We start from the raw sequence: 17,209 nt of genomic DNA, 5'->3' as shown, positions 1-17,209 counted from the left end.
AAGGAACCTGACCCAACTCAGAAGCATAGTTTAGTGGAGAGAGACCGGGACTGGGAGTCGGAAGGACCTGGATACTAATCCTGTCTCCTCCACTTGTCTGCTGTGTGACCCTGGGCAAGTCATTTCACTTCTCTCTGCCTCATTTACCTCATCGGCAAAATGAGGATTTAGGCCGTGAGCCCCATGTGGGACCTGGACTGTGTCCAACCCGGGTAGCTTGTAATTATCACAGCGCTTAGTACAGTTCCTGGTGCATAGTAAATGCTTAGAAAATACCATAAAAAAGGAAGAATGTTTCTGATCCACTCAGTGTAGGATTCCGGTGGGCTTCACAGAGGTGGAGTATAGCTGAAGGTATTTTTTTTGGACTTCTCTGCTCCCCTGTTGAGAGAGATGGAGGAGGAGGAGGAGGCAAGGGACTGGAGCTAAGAGTTTGCCTCCCCCAAGGAGCAGGTGACTGGGGGGTTCCTTGTTTAGCCCACTCCAGGGATGTGTGTCAAGATAAGAGGCTGAGGCTCCAAGGATAACGGTCTTTTTCCAGCATCAGTCTCCATTCAACATTATCACCATCATCTCTCGCTCCCTCAAGGGGACGAGAATGTAGATTCAGATGGAAAAGTAAATGAGACCGTGCGTGGTTGTTGGAAAATGCAGAGTTATGTTAGTTTCCATCCACTAATCTTCAGGTCCCAGCAAGCCAGAGACAGATGAAATGGTGTAGTAATCATGGTGTTTACTGTTTGTCTCCTGGCAATGAGCTGTGCTAAGCACGTGGGAAAGTTCAACAGAATCGCAAGACATATTCCCTGCTCACGAGGAGAAGCCGCGTGGCCAATGGAAAGGGCACAGGACTGGTAGTCAGGAGGCCTGCTGTGTGACCTTGGGGAAGTCACTTAACTTCTCTGAGCCTCTGTTTCCTCATCTGTAAAATGGGGATTAAAGACCTACTTTTCCTTAAATTGTGAGCTCTGTACAGGTCAAGGGTTGGATTGGATTTTATTGTATTGAATCTACCCCAGTGCATAGCCCAAGTAAGCACATCCCACAGTTATTATTATTATCGTTCCAGGATTGTGAGCCCCACAAGAGACAGGGACCATGTTTAATTCCTACTTGTGTATTTTCTCCCAGGGCTTAGTACAATGGCAAGCACTCAATAAATATTATTACTGCTACTACTTAAGGAGCTTACACTCTGGAGTCTAGTCATCTTCAGGCTGGAATGATTGACTGTGGAAGGTAAAGTGAGATTGAGCAGGTTTAGAATGGTTCAAACACTTGGACCTTCTATTTAGAGCACAGCAGAACTAAGGATGGCACATCCTTACCAAATAACCCCCTTCTCCCTGCCTTGCCTGACTATCTCATCTGGGAGTTCCTGGGGAATTAGGCTCATTGATCACTAGCTAGTCAATCAGTGCTCATCTTTTATCGGCTTAAACCACAGGAAGGAGCTAGACACATGAAGTTAGTTCCTTGGGAAAAGGAACAGTGAACAAACAGAAAGAATGCCAACAATCTCAGTTCTCATGAGAGTATATCTCCCCTGCTGTGTGAACTCTGTCCACCTGGAAATTCATTTCAATCAGTTTCTAACTGCACCTTGCTCTCCACCCTACTGCCTCCATTTTCTCATTCACACTGGCCCCTCAGTTCGAAATCCCCTGCCCCACCCAATCCATCAGACCACAGCCCTCCCCAGATTTAAAGACCTCCCAAAGTCCACCTCTTCCAACCCGCCTGCACTGAATCATTTCCAGCATCCCGAGTTACATAAAACCTTCAGCCATCTCTAGGACGTTTGTACCTGAGGAAACTCATCCTTGGCTCCTGTGAAAGTATGCTTATTCAATTGTAAATTTAATTATTCACTTGGATTATTCTGGTGGTAAATACTTTTTTGTCTGCCTCTCCCACTAGCGTGGAAGCTGTTGGCACTGTACATTGCAACCAGTGGGTGTTCAATAAATACTTCTGCTCCTACTGGTTGGCCTGGTTTGGGTCCCAACTGGCCTCCCCTGCTGGATCATTTAAAACCACGCTAAAGGCTGTATAGGTGAAAACAGGCAAATATTTATTAGAAGAGTGGTGCCCTGTTCACCTAAACCTTTATAAGCCTAAGTAGTTGCTCTTCCTCTCTATATTTTGAGCCTTTCAAGACATAATCAATTAATCGATCAATGGCATTTGTTGAGTATTCACTGGGTGCTTTCCCTTGAGGAAGCCTAGCTGAAACAAGTCACGGAAGAAAAGCCCTAAAGAAAAGCACTAAACGTGGCAGAAAAAAATAAAAATTATAGACTGAAAGTGCTTAGTCGAAAATAATGCAAGTCTCAACAGATTTACCTTTGGACCCAAATCTGCATTCTGTAGCGGTATTTTTTTTTAGTAGTATTTTTCTACTTTTTCAACAGCAGTAAGCTCCAAGTTTACTTCACATCTCGAGTATTAAAACCAGAAATATTGGTATTATATATAGAATTTGGGGCTTTCAGAATAGTTTTGGGAAGAAAAAATGAATATACTTATTAACTAAAAGGAATTCAGCTGCAAAGTATTTGGGAGGATTTTATTCTAGCCTTTAGTTTAAAAACGATCCTAGAGATGTGCTCAAAAGCAATCAGTCCTTTTGAAAATATCCCCTAATCAGTGCTAAGTTCCAGGAGTCAGTAAATATCTTTCTTCTGGGAAAAGAGCTCCCCGGAGCAACTGAGAAAATGAAGAATACGTTCTGAAGCCATATTTTGCCTTTTATGTTTCAATTTCAAAATGAGGCCTGAAAGAGATTTGGTACATATATAGACAGTTCTACCAACTCTGTTGTTTTGTACTCTCCCAAGCACTTAATACAGTGTTCTGCATCAAGTAAGCACTCAATAAATATGATTGATTTATTGATATATGGGTAATGGTTATCTGGAGGCATGAGGGGGAGGGCAGAGTGATATGATTTATTTTTCATTATTTGTCTCTGTGGTGGTGGTCCATTCTCTTCTTTTCCCTGGAGTGAACAAGGAGGCAGAACTCGATTGTGGATTTGGGGGGTGGGGGACGGGGGAGAATGTGTGGATGTGCAAACACTCGGAGGCTCTTGTAAAAAATAAAAAATGGTACTCTTTGACATACATGTAAAAGAAGAGAATGAAAAATCCAAAAAGACACATCTGCTTCCCATGGGAATTCTGATTTTTGCATTTTACTTATTTAGCACCCCATTGCTTTAAATTTCTCCTGACTTCCCTGGAAATCTCAGCTTGTACAAGGGCTATAGAATGCTGGTGGAGATTTGAGTTGGATCAGCATTACATAGCCTGAACCATTACCATAGGCATCCTAAATCAGTTAACTTTTGGTTCAAATGGCTAGGAGGTTTCTAGCGACTCAGGCCTAGATTTCATCTTTAATCTAATTATTTTGATTTCACTGACGACGTTAACAAATGCGTTACCCATCCTAGTCATAGCAAACTGATTTCCACGTGCCTTTTTCATGTATTCAGCCATGTTTTTTCTGTCACAGACTTCTGGCGACATCATCTCATTCTATTCTTTTTTTAGAATGGTGCATCCTTCTTGCACCAAAGCAGTATCGGTGTCTATTTCTGAATATAATTAATAATTATAGCATTTATGAAGTGCTTTACTGAGTGCTAAGCACTGAGTTTTCCCCCGGGTAGAAGTAAGATAATCACTCAGGGTTCCCAATCTGTGAAGTTAGAGAGAGCAAGTATCTTATTTCCATTTTACTGATGAGAACACTGAAGCATAGAGACCTAAAATCAAACAGCAGGCCCATACACACTCTCTAGTTTTCCCTATGAATACTTGTTGTGTTTGTTTGAACTGTCTTTCTTTGGATTTTTTGAAAGATTCTCTGTTTCTCCCTTAATATCTGATAATATGCAGAATGTGTTTACATCTACCAATTTTGACTTGGCTTATTTGCTTCAATTCCCCTTAATATGTGACCTTAATTCATTATTCATTTCCAATCCGTTTAATGTTGCAGACATGTTTATCTTTGAAATGCACATTCATTATTTCACAAATTGGTCATTGTGGCCCAGGACTGATTATTCCTCTATAGTACATAGTGTTTATGTGTCACTTCCCTTGCAGTGACTTCTAGTCTTTTATTTTCAATATCCGGTATCGTAGAATATCTCATTTGGGAATTACAACTATTACATGCTAACATTTAATTGAACTGGTCAAATGCTGTTAGGCAAAGCAGAAAAGATCTGATGAAGCACCAAGGTTTCTGATTAACATCCAAACTTGTTTTTTTGAGGGCTATTCTCAGGCAGCAGTGAGCAGAGGAAGCAAGCTTATTTGTAGTATATTTTAATATCTATCTCCCCATCTAGACTGTAAGCTCCTTAAAGGGCAGGGAACGTTTCTACTGATTCTGTTGTATTGTACTCCCCCAAGCCCATAGTACAGTTGTGGGGACACAGAAAGCACTCAATAAATACCATTGATTGATTGCTTGATTGAGTGGTTCAATCAAAATCCGTTATGCCTAGTTGGTTCTGCAAAGCATTAAACAACTATCAGGTGGGGACTTTGAACAACATCAGATCTGCCTAACCACTTGCCAACTCGGAGACAGAGTTTACCTCCTTCAGAAAAGGCGTTTATTTCTCTGATTATGTCAGATAAGTCCCGGGTAAGCCCAGGGGTTGAAAGACACTCAGCCCTAGTAAAGCTGGAAGAAATGGGTCAGGCTTGATTTTGATCATTCCAATCAGTGCTGATCATTGTGTTCTGGTTCTATGGCTGGGAGACTGGCTACAAAATAGCATCTTCTCAGTCAGTCGCATCCTTTCTCAATTGGTGACTCTGGCATCAGCTTCTATAAATAGTTGGTTACCTGGTGTGAGAGATGTTAGAAGTCTGCCATGTGAGGTTGCAGTGAAGTTTGGCACCTGCATTTAATTGACCTTTCCTGCCTCAGAAATCTACTGTAGGACACAGTTATCTTTATTGCTCAGGTTAGGCTACTTTAAGGACTATTACTTTTTTCTTCCTTATTTTTCCTTTTCTGTTTACCATTTCTTGTGTCGGTATGAAATCGAATTGGCAATATGCCGAACATTTTTCTTATCCATGGCATTTCGTGTATATAAATTTTTTCCACAGTGCTTCGTCAGTCATCTCTAGAGTAATTGTGTTGTCATGAAACTGTGGGACATTAACATCATTTTGTACCCCCTTCTGCTGGCTTTTTCTCTGAACAGAAACTACCTGGTTGCAATACCTGATTCCAAGATCCTAGAAGTTGACTGAATGTGATTCATATTCAGTGTCAATAATCTCACTTGTCTGTCGACATTATTAGGAGTGTAAAACCTAGTGGAGCTAGGCTTGGTTGTGGCTGGGCTGAAATCTTTTTAAAATCATACTGATTAAGTCTTACTATGTGCTAAGGGCCAGTTCAGGCGCAAGATTATCGGATGAGAAGAGATGAGATAAGAAGCATTGTGGTCTAGTGGCTAGAGCCCGGGCCTGGGAGCCAGAGAAACTGGGTTCTAATCCCGGCTCCACCATTTGTCCGTTGTGTGACCTTGGACATGTTAACTTCTCTGTGTCTCAGTTACCTTGTCTCTGAAATGGGGATCAAGACTTTGAACCCCATGATTATCTCGTATGTACCCCAGCGCTTAGAACAATGCCTGGCACATAGTAGGGACTTAACAAATACCATTTAAAAAAAAAAAGATGAGATACATTCAGCTACTTTTTCAGCTGTTTCACTCCGATGTGCTTATACTGCTTCCTGCTTATACTTGTTTTTCCTCTGGCTTTCACTGTCTATAAATAATTTTTCTCTGCCTTACTGGGGGATGATGGTGGGGGTAAGGCAGAGGAGGGAGGAGAGAGGAGGGGGATGAATGGCCTGCAGCTTAGATCCGTAGCTGAGAAGCAGTGTGGCCTTAGTGGATAGAGCATGGGCCTGGGATTCAGAAGGACCTGAGTTCTAATGCCATGTCCTCCACTTGTCTGCTGTGTAATCTTGAACAAGTCACTTCAATGCTCTGTGCTTCAGTCACCTCATCTTTAAAACGGGGATTAAGACTGTGAGCCCGCTGTGGGACAGGGACTGTGTTTGGTGTGATTAGTTTATATCTACCCCAGTGCTCAGTACAGTGCTCTGGTGCATAGTAAGCACTTAACGAATACCACAATCATTAGATTGTCTAAATCAAATTGTAACTGACTTCAGGGAAAAGCAAACCAAAACCCAAAGTATCTTGAATTACAGAATGCGGTTAACTGGGAGTCTGATGGGGGCTGCTTCCTTTGAGCAGGTCTCTTCAGTAATAATAAAGCTAATACTATGACTTGAAAGGTGATTCCGGTAATAATAGGAAAGAAAGTTAATGAACATCTACAAGGTGCAAGTCATCGCACTTGGGAAAGTACAAGAGAGGTTCCCCGTCCACAAAGAGTTTAACTCTAGTGGGCAGGGAACTCCAAGTAACATCATTTTAAAGAATTAGATACTTTTTATTGTGTTCGGTTTTTCTAGCCTAAGGTGACACAGGAAACTGAGTGTCAAAATTAAATTATGCTGGATAATAATAATAATCATCATGGTATTTGTTAAGTGCTTACTATGTGCCAAGCACTGTTCTAAGCGCTGGGGTAGATACCTGGTAATCAGGTTGACCCATATGGGGCTCACAGTCTTCATTCCCATTTTATAGGTGAGGTAGCTGAGGCACAGAGAAGTTTAGTGGCTTGCCCAAGGTCACACAGCAGACAAGTGGAGGAGCTGGGATTAGAACTCACGGCCTCTTGACTTCCAAGCCCCTGCTCTTTGAATGTCCATTATCAATTGAAAGTTCCATACCTTAAAAGTACAGTATGGATCATATTCTGCCTCCCTTCTGGAGAAAGTAAACTCAGAATCAGTATCCACCAAGATGACTGCAGGGTTTCCGAGCTGCATCTGTTGATTGCTTGCCAATTTTGTAACACTTTCAGGACTGGGTAACTCTTGGTGCAGTGTGATGAATCGAAAATGCAGATTCCCTTATCTTCGGAGGGCTAGCAGTGACATTCATCCTTGCCATCTTCTGCTCTCCTCACAGAATGACCTCTTCCCCTCTAGAGAAACCAGCTATTTAGAGGCAAGGTAGCTGTCACATGGAATAATACTTTAAACCTATTACAGGAACAAAACAGTGCAAGGAAGCGGCAGCAGTAAGCAGTCTCTAAATGGAACAAAAGGTTTTATCCAAAGTACGCTGAAGATTATACCTACTGCAGATAAATCGCTTTTAGATGGACCAAGGCCAGAGGATCTCAACATTCCTGCTGACTTTTTCAACGTAATCTTGAGATAATACTCTTAATTAGGTATTTATTAAGCACTTAATTCTGGGCTAAGCACAGGGCTAAGCATGAGGTAGGTATGAGATAATGAGGTCAGGCACTGTCCTGGAGACAGAGAGAGGGAGGTCGTTCCCAATTTACAGATTGAGTCCCAGAGAGGAAAATGACTTGCCCAAGGGCTCCTAGCAGGCTTGTGACAGAACTGGGATTAGAACCTGGGTTTTCCAAATCTGAGTTTCATATGCTTTCCACAAAGCCACACTGCCAACCTTATATTCTATTTAATAATCAAGCACCAAAGTGAGCATATGATTTTGAACAAACTGAAGATCCCAGACGACCTATATTTATTAACTCTTTCCCTTTGTGGTCTGTGACAATTGCTTCCCAGCTTTTGGCCTGATTCCAATTAGAAAGTAAACATTTAGAGGTTGGTGTGCAAGTTTTTGTGTCCTCAAGACTGTAAACTCTCTTTAAGCAGGGAATGTGTCTGCTAATCCTGTTGTATCGTACTCTCCCAAGCGCTCAGAACTGTGTAAGTAAGTAGTAAGCACTGAATAAATACCACCGATTGATTGATTATGAAGTAAACGTACAATGCAAATGCATACCAAATGTGTTTTTCTTCAATCACTAATCACCGACTGGCCTATGAGTGTGAAAAATGGATATGATTCTTTTGAAAGGTTCCTAGAACTCAGTCAATCAATAAATCACCCTGACCAATTGCTCCCTATGTGCAGACATTGAGAGGGTGCAGTAGAGTTGGAAGACATGAAACCTCCCCTCAAGAAGCTTAGAATCTCATTATTCGAAATCCCAGCCCTGGAAGGCCAAATCATTGCTCCCCAGTCGTGAGACAGTACAGGAATTGACCTTGTTTAGGCGCTTAAATGTTCTTCCCACCTCCACCTTAACTAGTAAGGAGAGGAAGCTAGGCCTTCAGCCCCCTCAGATCCAACGACTGATCTGACTATCTTGGATCAACCCCAGGGCTTAGCACAGTGCTATGGCACAGCAGTTAGTAAAAGGCATTATTACAATTAAAACATGGAAAAAGGTTTGTGTTACCTATCTCTCACCCTTTCTTCATAACCTGTTTGAGCGAGTCTTTGTATAGTCTGCATGAGTTGTATTATTAAGAACTTTCAGTCAGAAGTCGAACTTGAAAAGATGGATATAAAGCCTCTCACTTCAATTCCTTTTGGATTTGAACACTAGAACACAATCCTTTATGCATTCTTAAATTCCGTTTCTCATGGATTTTGACATCAAAGTCCGCTAGTCATAGATATTTTCTCTAAGATAAAAGTATCCCCACCCCCTAGCGATGAAAAAGGATAGTTTCATAAATTAGGAAGTTGGAATTTTTAGTCTGCAGCCTAAATTTGAAAAACAGGAGGAGAGAACATAGCTGTTTTTAGTAATATCATGACTAAAACCCCAAACCAGATGTGAAAAAGAGCACATTTGTATTTAGCAACTTATTCAAGACAACAGTAATTCACTGGTTGGGCTGCAACTAGAATTTGAAAGTTCCTAGCTGTTTAGCTTAGACTTTACACCTTCTAGACGAATCATCCGACAAAGTCCAAAGTCCAGTATCTGAAACAGAGATTGGAGAGAGGCTCAAAAGCAAGCTCTTGCCTTAATTAGCACAGCAACAATTACTCACATTTTTATTAGCTTCCCTAGATTCCATTCAGGAGATTAGCTAAAACGTCCACCCCCTTGGGAAGAAATCTGCAAGGTGAGATAACATGAGGCTATCCAATCTTCTCCAAAGTGAGAAGACGTAGTTGATCACAAATCTAAGTAATGGTTTGCGTGAATGAGATTTTCTAATAATACTCTCTCCACCTGACAAATTAGGATCAAAATCCATTTCAAGTTTTGTTTCTTTTGCTCCCTCAAGGAATTGTGATGATTTACTGTGATGGTTGCCAAGGTCTTCACCCACTCGCTGGAAATCATTGTTCTTTTGAAAGCAGAAATAGCAACGATGAGTCCCTCAGTCAATCCAACCATCTTATCTGAATGGAGACAGAAGGCAGGTAAAATAGAGTCTAATTTAATACTAATATTTTGGTTCTTAGGGTGTTATTGCTAAAATACCATAAGATTTCAACGATGGCATCATTGTCATCTTCAGGAAAAAAGATGATATTGCTGAGGAATCTAATGTGGGATCTCAGTGCTTTCCTTTGCCACCAATCCTAGGCATAGTCCTCCTGGGTCAGTTCATAATGAGTGACAAAATTAACCACACACCCCCAGAATCTCGGGGCCGATGGCATATGCGATCTTTACTGCATGTGAGATCCCGGGAAGTGTTGAAATTCAGTCAGTGTTCTCTGTCAGTCAGAATTCAGTCACCAACAGTATTTATTGAACTCCTACTAAGTGCAGAACACTGTACTAGGCACTTGGGAAAGTACAACCAAATAGCTCAATCATTGGTATTTTTTGAGCACTTATTCTATACAAAGCACTGTACTAAGCATTTGGGAGAATACAGTACAACTGAGTTAGCGGACATGTTGCCTACCCAAAATGAGCTTACAGTCTAGAGGACAAGTTTACGAAGCCCCAAAGATCTTACAGTCTAAATGGGGAGACCGACACGAAAATAAGTTATAGATAGGGGGAGAATTGAACTTCAACATCTCTACGTAGTGCCCACATACCTTACAAAAGCAAACGATGCTATCAACAATCCTGGACTTCAGCCGTGGCTAAAGGTTTTATCGGGATTTTTAGATCACTCCTCATCGACAGGCCTGGCCATGCCAGAACCAGCAATTGCTTGTCTGATTCTTTTTCCCATCACCGACAGAGTCAAGCGGAGTTCTTTAATGGGCTCAACCTCATTCCTTGTTCAATCTAGTCTGTGCAGCCAGGTGTGAGGACGCATCCTGAACTCTGACCCTTCGTGCCATAGTAGAATTCTTATTATCTAGGAATGTTGTTCAACCCAGTAGGCTGAGAGCATTATGGAAAGTCCTTGGATTCCTAAGATTGTAGCTCCCATATATCAATAAATATGCTCTACAAGTACACATGGAAAAGAAGCAACATGGTTAAGTATGAACTCCTTTCAGAATCTGAACAATATGGACTGATGTTTATGGTATTTATTAAGGACTTACTGTCTCTGTAACACTGTGCTAAGTAGAGTAACACATAAAAGATTAGCCAGAAGAGATGGACTATGACAGGTGGTTGGATCAGCATGGTGGAAGTGGGGATAGAGAGGAAGGGGGGATTCTGGAGATGTTGCGATGATAGACCTGACATGATTTACTGCCTGACAACATGCAGATTGAAGGAGGCAGGTAAGTCAAGGATAATTCCAAGGCTGTGGGCTTGTAAGGCCGGGAGGATGGTGGTAGTGTTGTCTACGGGGATGGGAAGGTAGGGGGGAAGGTTTGGGAAGGAAGATGAGAGGTTCAGTTTGAGTTTGAGATGATGGCAGGAGATCCAAGTAGAGATGTCCTGAAGACAGGAGGAAATGTAAGATTTCCGAGATGGAGAGTGGTTAGGGCTGGAGAGGTAGATTTGGGAGTCATCCATGTAGTAGGAAGCAAGTTAGTTCTCTAAAGGAGTGGATGTAAATGGAGAATAGAAGGGGAACTTGAACTGAGCCTCAAGGGACTCCCATAATTAGAGGGTAGAAGGTAGAGGAGCAGCCAGAGAGCTAGGAAGAGAACCAGGGGAGGAAAGTTTCAGAAAAACTAGGGTTAAAAAGCATTTCAGAAGGGGGTGGTCCATAGTGTCAGAGGTTGCTGAGTAGTCAGGGAAGATTAGGATGGATTAGGAGAAGGCCATTGACCTTGGAGAGAGCAGTTTCAATTGAGTGGAGGGAACAGAAGCCAGATTGCAGGGGATCGAAGAAGGAGTCGGAGGAGAGGAAATGAGGACGGCGAGTGTAAACTACTCTTCAAGAAGTTTGGACGGGAATGGTAGGAAGAAGATGGGGGAAATAGCCAGAAAGTGCAGCGTGGTTGAGAGGGGTTTTTTTTAGGCTAGAAGTTACGTGGGCATGTTTGAAAGCAGAAGAGAGTGAGCAGTTGAAGATGGTGGGCACAAGTGTTTTAATAAGGTGTAAAGAAATGATGCTAGAAGCACAGGAGGAGGGAGCAAGATCTGGAAAGCAAGTGGGAGATCTCCTCTTGAGAGACTGCTGAGAAGGAAGGGAGAATGGGTGAGGGCTAAGCAGAGCTTTCCCCACCTTCCCCGATTAACTCATACAGCAACTCAGTGGCCACCTCTTCCCGATTTATTTACACCCTCCTTCGGACGATTTTTTCCGCTTATCCATTTATATTCATTCGGTTCATTCATTCGGTATTTACTGAGCGCTTAATGTGTGCAAAGCATTGTTCTAAGCACTTGGGAGAGTTCAATACGATAACGAACGGACACATTCCCTGCCCACAACGAGCTTGCAGTCTTTTGTTTCTGGCTCCCCCATTAGAAGGTAATCTCCTAGTGAATACTGAACATCTCATCTTTCTATGGTCTTTTCCCAAGCATTTAGTACAGTGCAGTGTACAGAGTAGATGCTTTTAATACCTTGGCTATTATTGTCAGCCACTGGGCTGAATTGGGCTTTCCCAAGCATGCTGACAGTTTTGAAATGTTGATCTGGGCACATACAAAAGGGTATCTACCAAGCCTAAGGTCGCCGTCCTCCTATCATTACTGCCTGGGTGACATTCTCCCATTTATCAATCAGTGGTATTTCTTGAGCTCTTACTGTGTGCAGACTGTAAGCTCGTTGTAGGCAGGGAACATGTTAACCAACTCTGTTTTATTGCACTCTCCCAAGTGCCCTGCATACAGAAAGTAATAATAATAATAATAATGTTGGTATTTGTTAAGCACTTACTATGTGCAGAGCACTGTTCTTAGCGCTGGGGGAGATACAGGGTAATCAGGTTGTCCCACGTGAGGCTCACGGTTAATCCCCATTTTACAGATGAGGTAAGTGAGGCACAGAGAAGTTAAGTGACTTGCCCACAGTCACACAGCTGACAAGTGGCAGAGCCGGGAGTCGAACCCATGACCTCTGACTCCGAAGCCCAGGCTCTTTCCACTGAGCCATGCTGCTTCCCAAGTGACTGATTGATTGCAGAGCACCGTACTAAATGCTTGGGAGAGAACAACACAATAGTAGTCTCTTTCCCTCCCCACAAGAAGCTTTCAGTCTAAGGGAGCTTACAGTCTCCTGTTTAGATCTTAAATCTCTCCTCTCCTCGGTCCAAACCCTTCTCTATATCTAGGCGCACGTGGAGAGAAAGCAAATGACATTTTTGGGTCACTGTTAATTGAATTTTCTTCATTGGATAAAACCATTCCCTAATCCCCTTTGGAACAGATTACTAAGGTAAGAACAGTTTTCCACATGATTGAATTACAAAATGAAAGAAACCTTTTAAATAGGTTTTTGGAGGCGACTGCAGTTAATTTTATCTTAATGAAAGAGAAAGGCAAGGCGAGTTGAGTGCTATTTCCATGGACAATCAGAAAGCAGAATTTTTTCCCCAACGAATGCTGTTAATATGATTTGCTATTCTATTTAAGCATGAGAGAGTTGACAACAGAGTTTTAGTTGAAGTTTTGTTTACTTGACCTCCTCATTTGATTTTCTTTGGGGAAGATTTCTCAAATCCTTAAAGGTCAAGTCAGAAGTTTATATCATTTGTTAGAATTTATCTTCCTGTTCAAACTTTGCTGAAGCAAAGCTAGTTTCAGTGTCTATGAAATGAAAATATTTCTCCATGAAAAACTACTGATAATTGCCCAGCAGTGTCAGTGATTTTCATCACTGCTGAAACTGAATAGCTTCAAGATACGATAGAAATCATTGCATTCAAAGATGAACCACAAACCATTAACTGTTCAAGGAGGGTGAATGAAAGTATCAAATCATTTTGAACCAAAGTGAAAACATTTTATTTAAAAAATCAAGAACAGGGATTTTTAATGCAATTCCTGTCCTGCCATGAAACTTGCAGGGGGAATGTAGAGTCAAATTAGTCTTGTGACTTTTGAGATCTGGTGGTCATTTATATCAGGAGGTTTGAGAGGTTTAGTGCGATCAGCAGGTTGAGCACAATGCTCTGGGCATGGGCAGACTGCCCCGAGGGAGGAGAAATTACGGAAATGTGCATTTCCTGGGCATCCAAGAATCCTCTTCTTTTGTTTCGGGGGGGGTGGTGAAGGGGTATTTGTTAAGCACTTACTATGTGCCAAGCACTTTACTAAGCGCTGGGGTAAATACAAGATAATAAGTTTAGACACAGTTCTTGTCCCCACATGGGGTTCACAGTCTTAAACCCCTTTATACAGATGAGGAAACTGAGGCCCAGAGAGGTGAAGTGACTTGCCCAAGATCACACAGCAGACAAGTGGTGGAGCTGGGATCCGAACCCAGGTCCTTCTGTCTGCCAGGCCTGTGCTCTATCCACTAGAGCATGCTGCTTCTGTAGCTCACTGAGCAGCAGTGGCAAGAGGAGAGGTTGGTGATTTCTCTTCAGATACGGTCGTCAGCCAGAGGGAGCTGAACGGCGGGACTGGAAGCCTCTATCCCCACTAGCACTTCTGCAGCTCCCATGACGCTGATGGCAAGTCTGAAACAACGGAAACTAGTGGAAGGGAAGTCTGCTGGGCCAGAGCCCAAAGAGAGATGGCAACAGTCAGGGACTGAACTCTGTGGAAGGCTTTTCTTTCACGTTCACGATGCCATTTCCTCCTGTAATTAGTAATGAGAAAATACATCGGGATGCTGATTATTCTGTGACCTTTTCAGAGCAAATATGTGATTTCATCATTCTGGGACCCTTTAGTATTTGCTCATTAAGAAGTGATGGATAGGGCTTCTTAGCCCAGGCAGACAACAGTATCACTCTTCTCCAGAGAGACAAGAAAATAAAAAATTCATTCCTTGGCACTTCAGCCATCTAATGATTAGACTCTCAATGATCTCTGCGTTTCTACTCCTGCACTGGAAAAGGGAGCACTGAAAATGAGAAGCTGCGTGGCCTAGTGGAAAGAGCACGGGCCCAGGAGTCAGAGGACCCAAATTCTAAATATGGTTCCACCACTTGTCTTCTGTGTGGTGTCGGGCAAGTCACTTAACTTCTCTGTGCCTTGGTTACCTAAAATATAAAATGGGGATTAAATACCTGTTCTCCCGCCTACTTTGACTGTGAGCCCCATCTGGGACAAGGACTGTGTCCAACTCGATACACCTGTATCTACCCCAGCTCGAAGAACAGTGCTTGATACACAGTAAGGGCTTAACAAATACAATAACAATTATTGTTATAATAATGAAAGGTGAATATATTAGCGATTAATCAGGGAAGGCCTCCTGGAAGAGATGGGCTCGTGGGAGGGCTTTGATAGTGGAATAAGACCAATGCTTTTACGCTAGGAGACCAACTCCTACCTCAGTAAATTCTGTTGATAATTAAAGGGAAAACGCTTTTCCCTAATGCACACTATGTCTTTCCCTCTGTGTCTACAAGAGGCTGAAGTACAAATGCACCAAACAGAGCCTTAATATCTTTCCTGTTTGATATCCTCACAACAAGGTAAAGACCAGGCTGACTGTGCCCCGCCTGGCTTCTGGGCCCCTCCCTAAAGGGCTTCTGCTGTGTGGCACGGTGAGATTATCCGAAGCCTATGCGGGCATCTGCCCTAGAGCCCCGTACTAAACACTGCGATAGGTACAAGATAATCTGTTGACTGTAATCCCTGTCCCACATGGATCTAAGGGGGAGGCATTATTTTAGCATCCCTCTCCTCTGCCAGAATGTAGACTCTTTGAGGGCAAGAATTATGTTTCCTAATTCTACTGTACTCTCCCAAACCCTCAATACAGTGTTCTGTACAGAGTAGGGGCTCAATTAGCATGACTATAGGATTAATTCCACAAAATGGTGCATGCAGCCTCACCTGTGTAAGCCCCTAGTACAGTGCAAGCGCTTAGTACAGTACTCTGCACGCAGTAAGTGGTCAATAAATGCGATTGAATGAATGAGTGAATGAATGAATGTCCAGAGCTGTATCGGTCTTGTGGGCAGGGAATGTGTCTGTTATATTGTTATACTGTGCTATTCCAAGTGCTCAATACAGTGCTCTGCACAGAGTAATTTCTTAATAAATACGACTGACTAACAGTGGCCACCCTAACCCTCACTCCTCTTCTTCCTAATAATAATAATAATAATAATAATGTCGGTATTTGTTAAGCGCTTCCTATGTGCCGAGCACTGTTCTAAGCGCTGGGGTAGACACAGGGGAATCAGGATGTCCCACGTGGGGCTCACAGTCTTAATCCCCATTTTACAGATGAGGTAACTGAGGCACAGAGAAGTTAAGTGACTTGCCCACAGTCACATAGCTGACAAGTGGCAGAGCTGGGATTTGAACTCATGACCTCTGACTCCAAAGCCCGTGCTCTTTCCACTGAGCCACGCTGCTTCTCCAAGGTCCAGGCTACTAGGACCAGGCTACTAGGTCCAGGCTACTAACCAGATCTAGATTATCCATGAGCAAGGACAACAGGGGGCTCACAAATGATTGATATCCACAGATAATGGTAAAACTCCACAGCAACTAAGAATTTTAATCTCCTCCCCAACCAGACGGTTATACCTGAGCAGGTAAGAAGCAGCAGAATGGAACACTTCCTTTTATCTCCTTTGGTTTCCTCTTCTCACCCTCTGGTAGAAGTGCTAATGAGCAGTGAAAGGGCTAATAATAGCCATCCAGAGGAAGAAAGAGGAGACAGAAAGGGCCTGGATAATCTTCTCTGAGGCTAGAGGACCGGTTCGCATACTTTCTTCTGAAAAATGTCCTCCCCGTACCCACCCCCAAATTCTGAGGAAATTCCAATTACAGATAAGTGCATAAATACTGTGAGGCTGAGGGTGGGGTGGAATATCAAAGGTTTTGATCCAAGGGCATAGATGATGCAGAAGGGAGAGAGAATAGGGGAAATAAAGTCTTAGTCGTGGAAGGCCTCTTGAAGGAGATGGGATTTTAGTAAGTCTTTGAAGGAGGGAAAAGTGGTGGTCTCTTTGATAGGAAAGGGGAGGAAGTTCAAGGCCAGAGGGAGGATGTGAGTAGGGGGTCGGCAGTGAGATAGACGAGATGGAGGCACAGTGAGTAGGTTGACGTTAGAGGAGCCAAGTGTGCGGACTGGTTTGTAGTAGGAAGTCAGCAAGATAAGGTAGGAGGGGGCGAGCTGACTGATTGCTTTAAAGGCAATGTAAAGGAATTTGTTTGATGTGTTGGTGGATGGGCAACCACTGGAGGTTCTCGAGGAGTGGGGAGACAGACATGCACTGAAGAGTTGTTTAAGAAAAAATGATTCGAGCAGCTGAGTGAAGTACTAACTGGAGTGGGGAGAGGCAGGAGGTAGGGAAGGCAGTGAGGAGGCTGATGATGTAATCAAGGCAGGATTGATAATTGCTTGAATCAGTTTAGAAGCAGAGTGGAAAGAAGAAAAGGCGGTTTTTAGTGATGTCGTGAAGGTAGAACTGATAGGATTTGGAGACAGATTGAATATGTGGGTTGAATTAGAGAGTGGCACACACATGACAGGCGGAGGCATGGCAGATTAGGTGTTTAGAATTACTTCCCAATAATCATTTCAAAATAAAACTTAGATTAAAACTGGCATTGCCAAATACCGAAAGCGAACCACTCTGTCCCGGACAGCAGGGGAACAATGCATTCTTCGAAGTATAGAAATGTCAAGGTTGCTTTTCGTTTCGGTTTCCATACGTCACAATCAATGACGTTATTGCCCTGGATTTATTCCTCTGAAGAGGTAGAGCTCCAAAGCAGTTTCA

At 42.8% G+C, this 17,209-nt stretch overlaps 1 protein-coding gene across 1 annotated transcript in view; it reads left to right on the top strand.

Moving 5' to 3' along the window:
- SPART (spartin) overlaps window positions 1–17,209 on the top strand; it is a 185,212-nt gene that overhangs the window by 61,327 nt on the left and 106,676 nt on the right. Inside the window, 1 exon segment of the mRNA XM_039915002.1 lies at window positions 9,256–9,394. Coding sequence (XP_039770936.1) covers window positions 9,277–9,394 — 118 coding nt within the window. The 5' untranslated portion in view covers window positions 9,256–9,276.

This window comes from Ornithorhynchus anatinus, chromosome 20 (assembly GCF_004115215.2).
Source record: "Ornithorhynchus anatinus isolate Pmale09 chromosome 20, mOrnAna1.pri.v4, whole genome shotgun sequence".
In the NCBI taxonomy this organism is placed as follows: domain Eukaryota; kingdom Metazoa; phylum Chordata; class Mammalia; order Monotremata; family Ornithorhynchidae; genus Ornithorhynchus; species Ornithorhynchus anatinus.
This window is presented reverse-complemented; position numbering and strand designations above follow the sequence as displayed.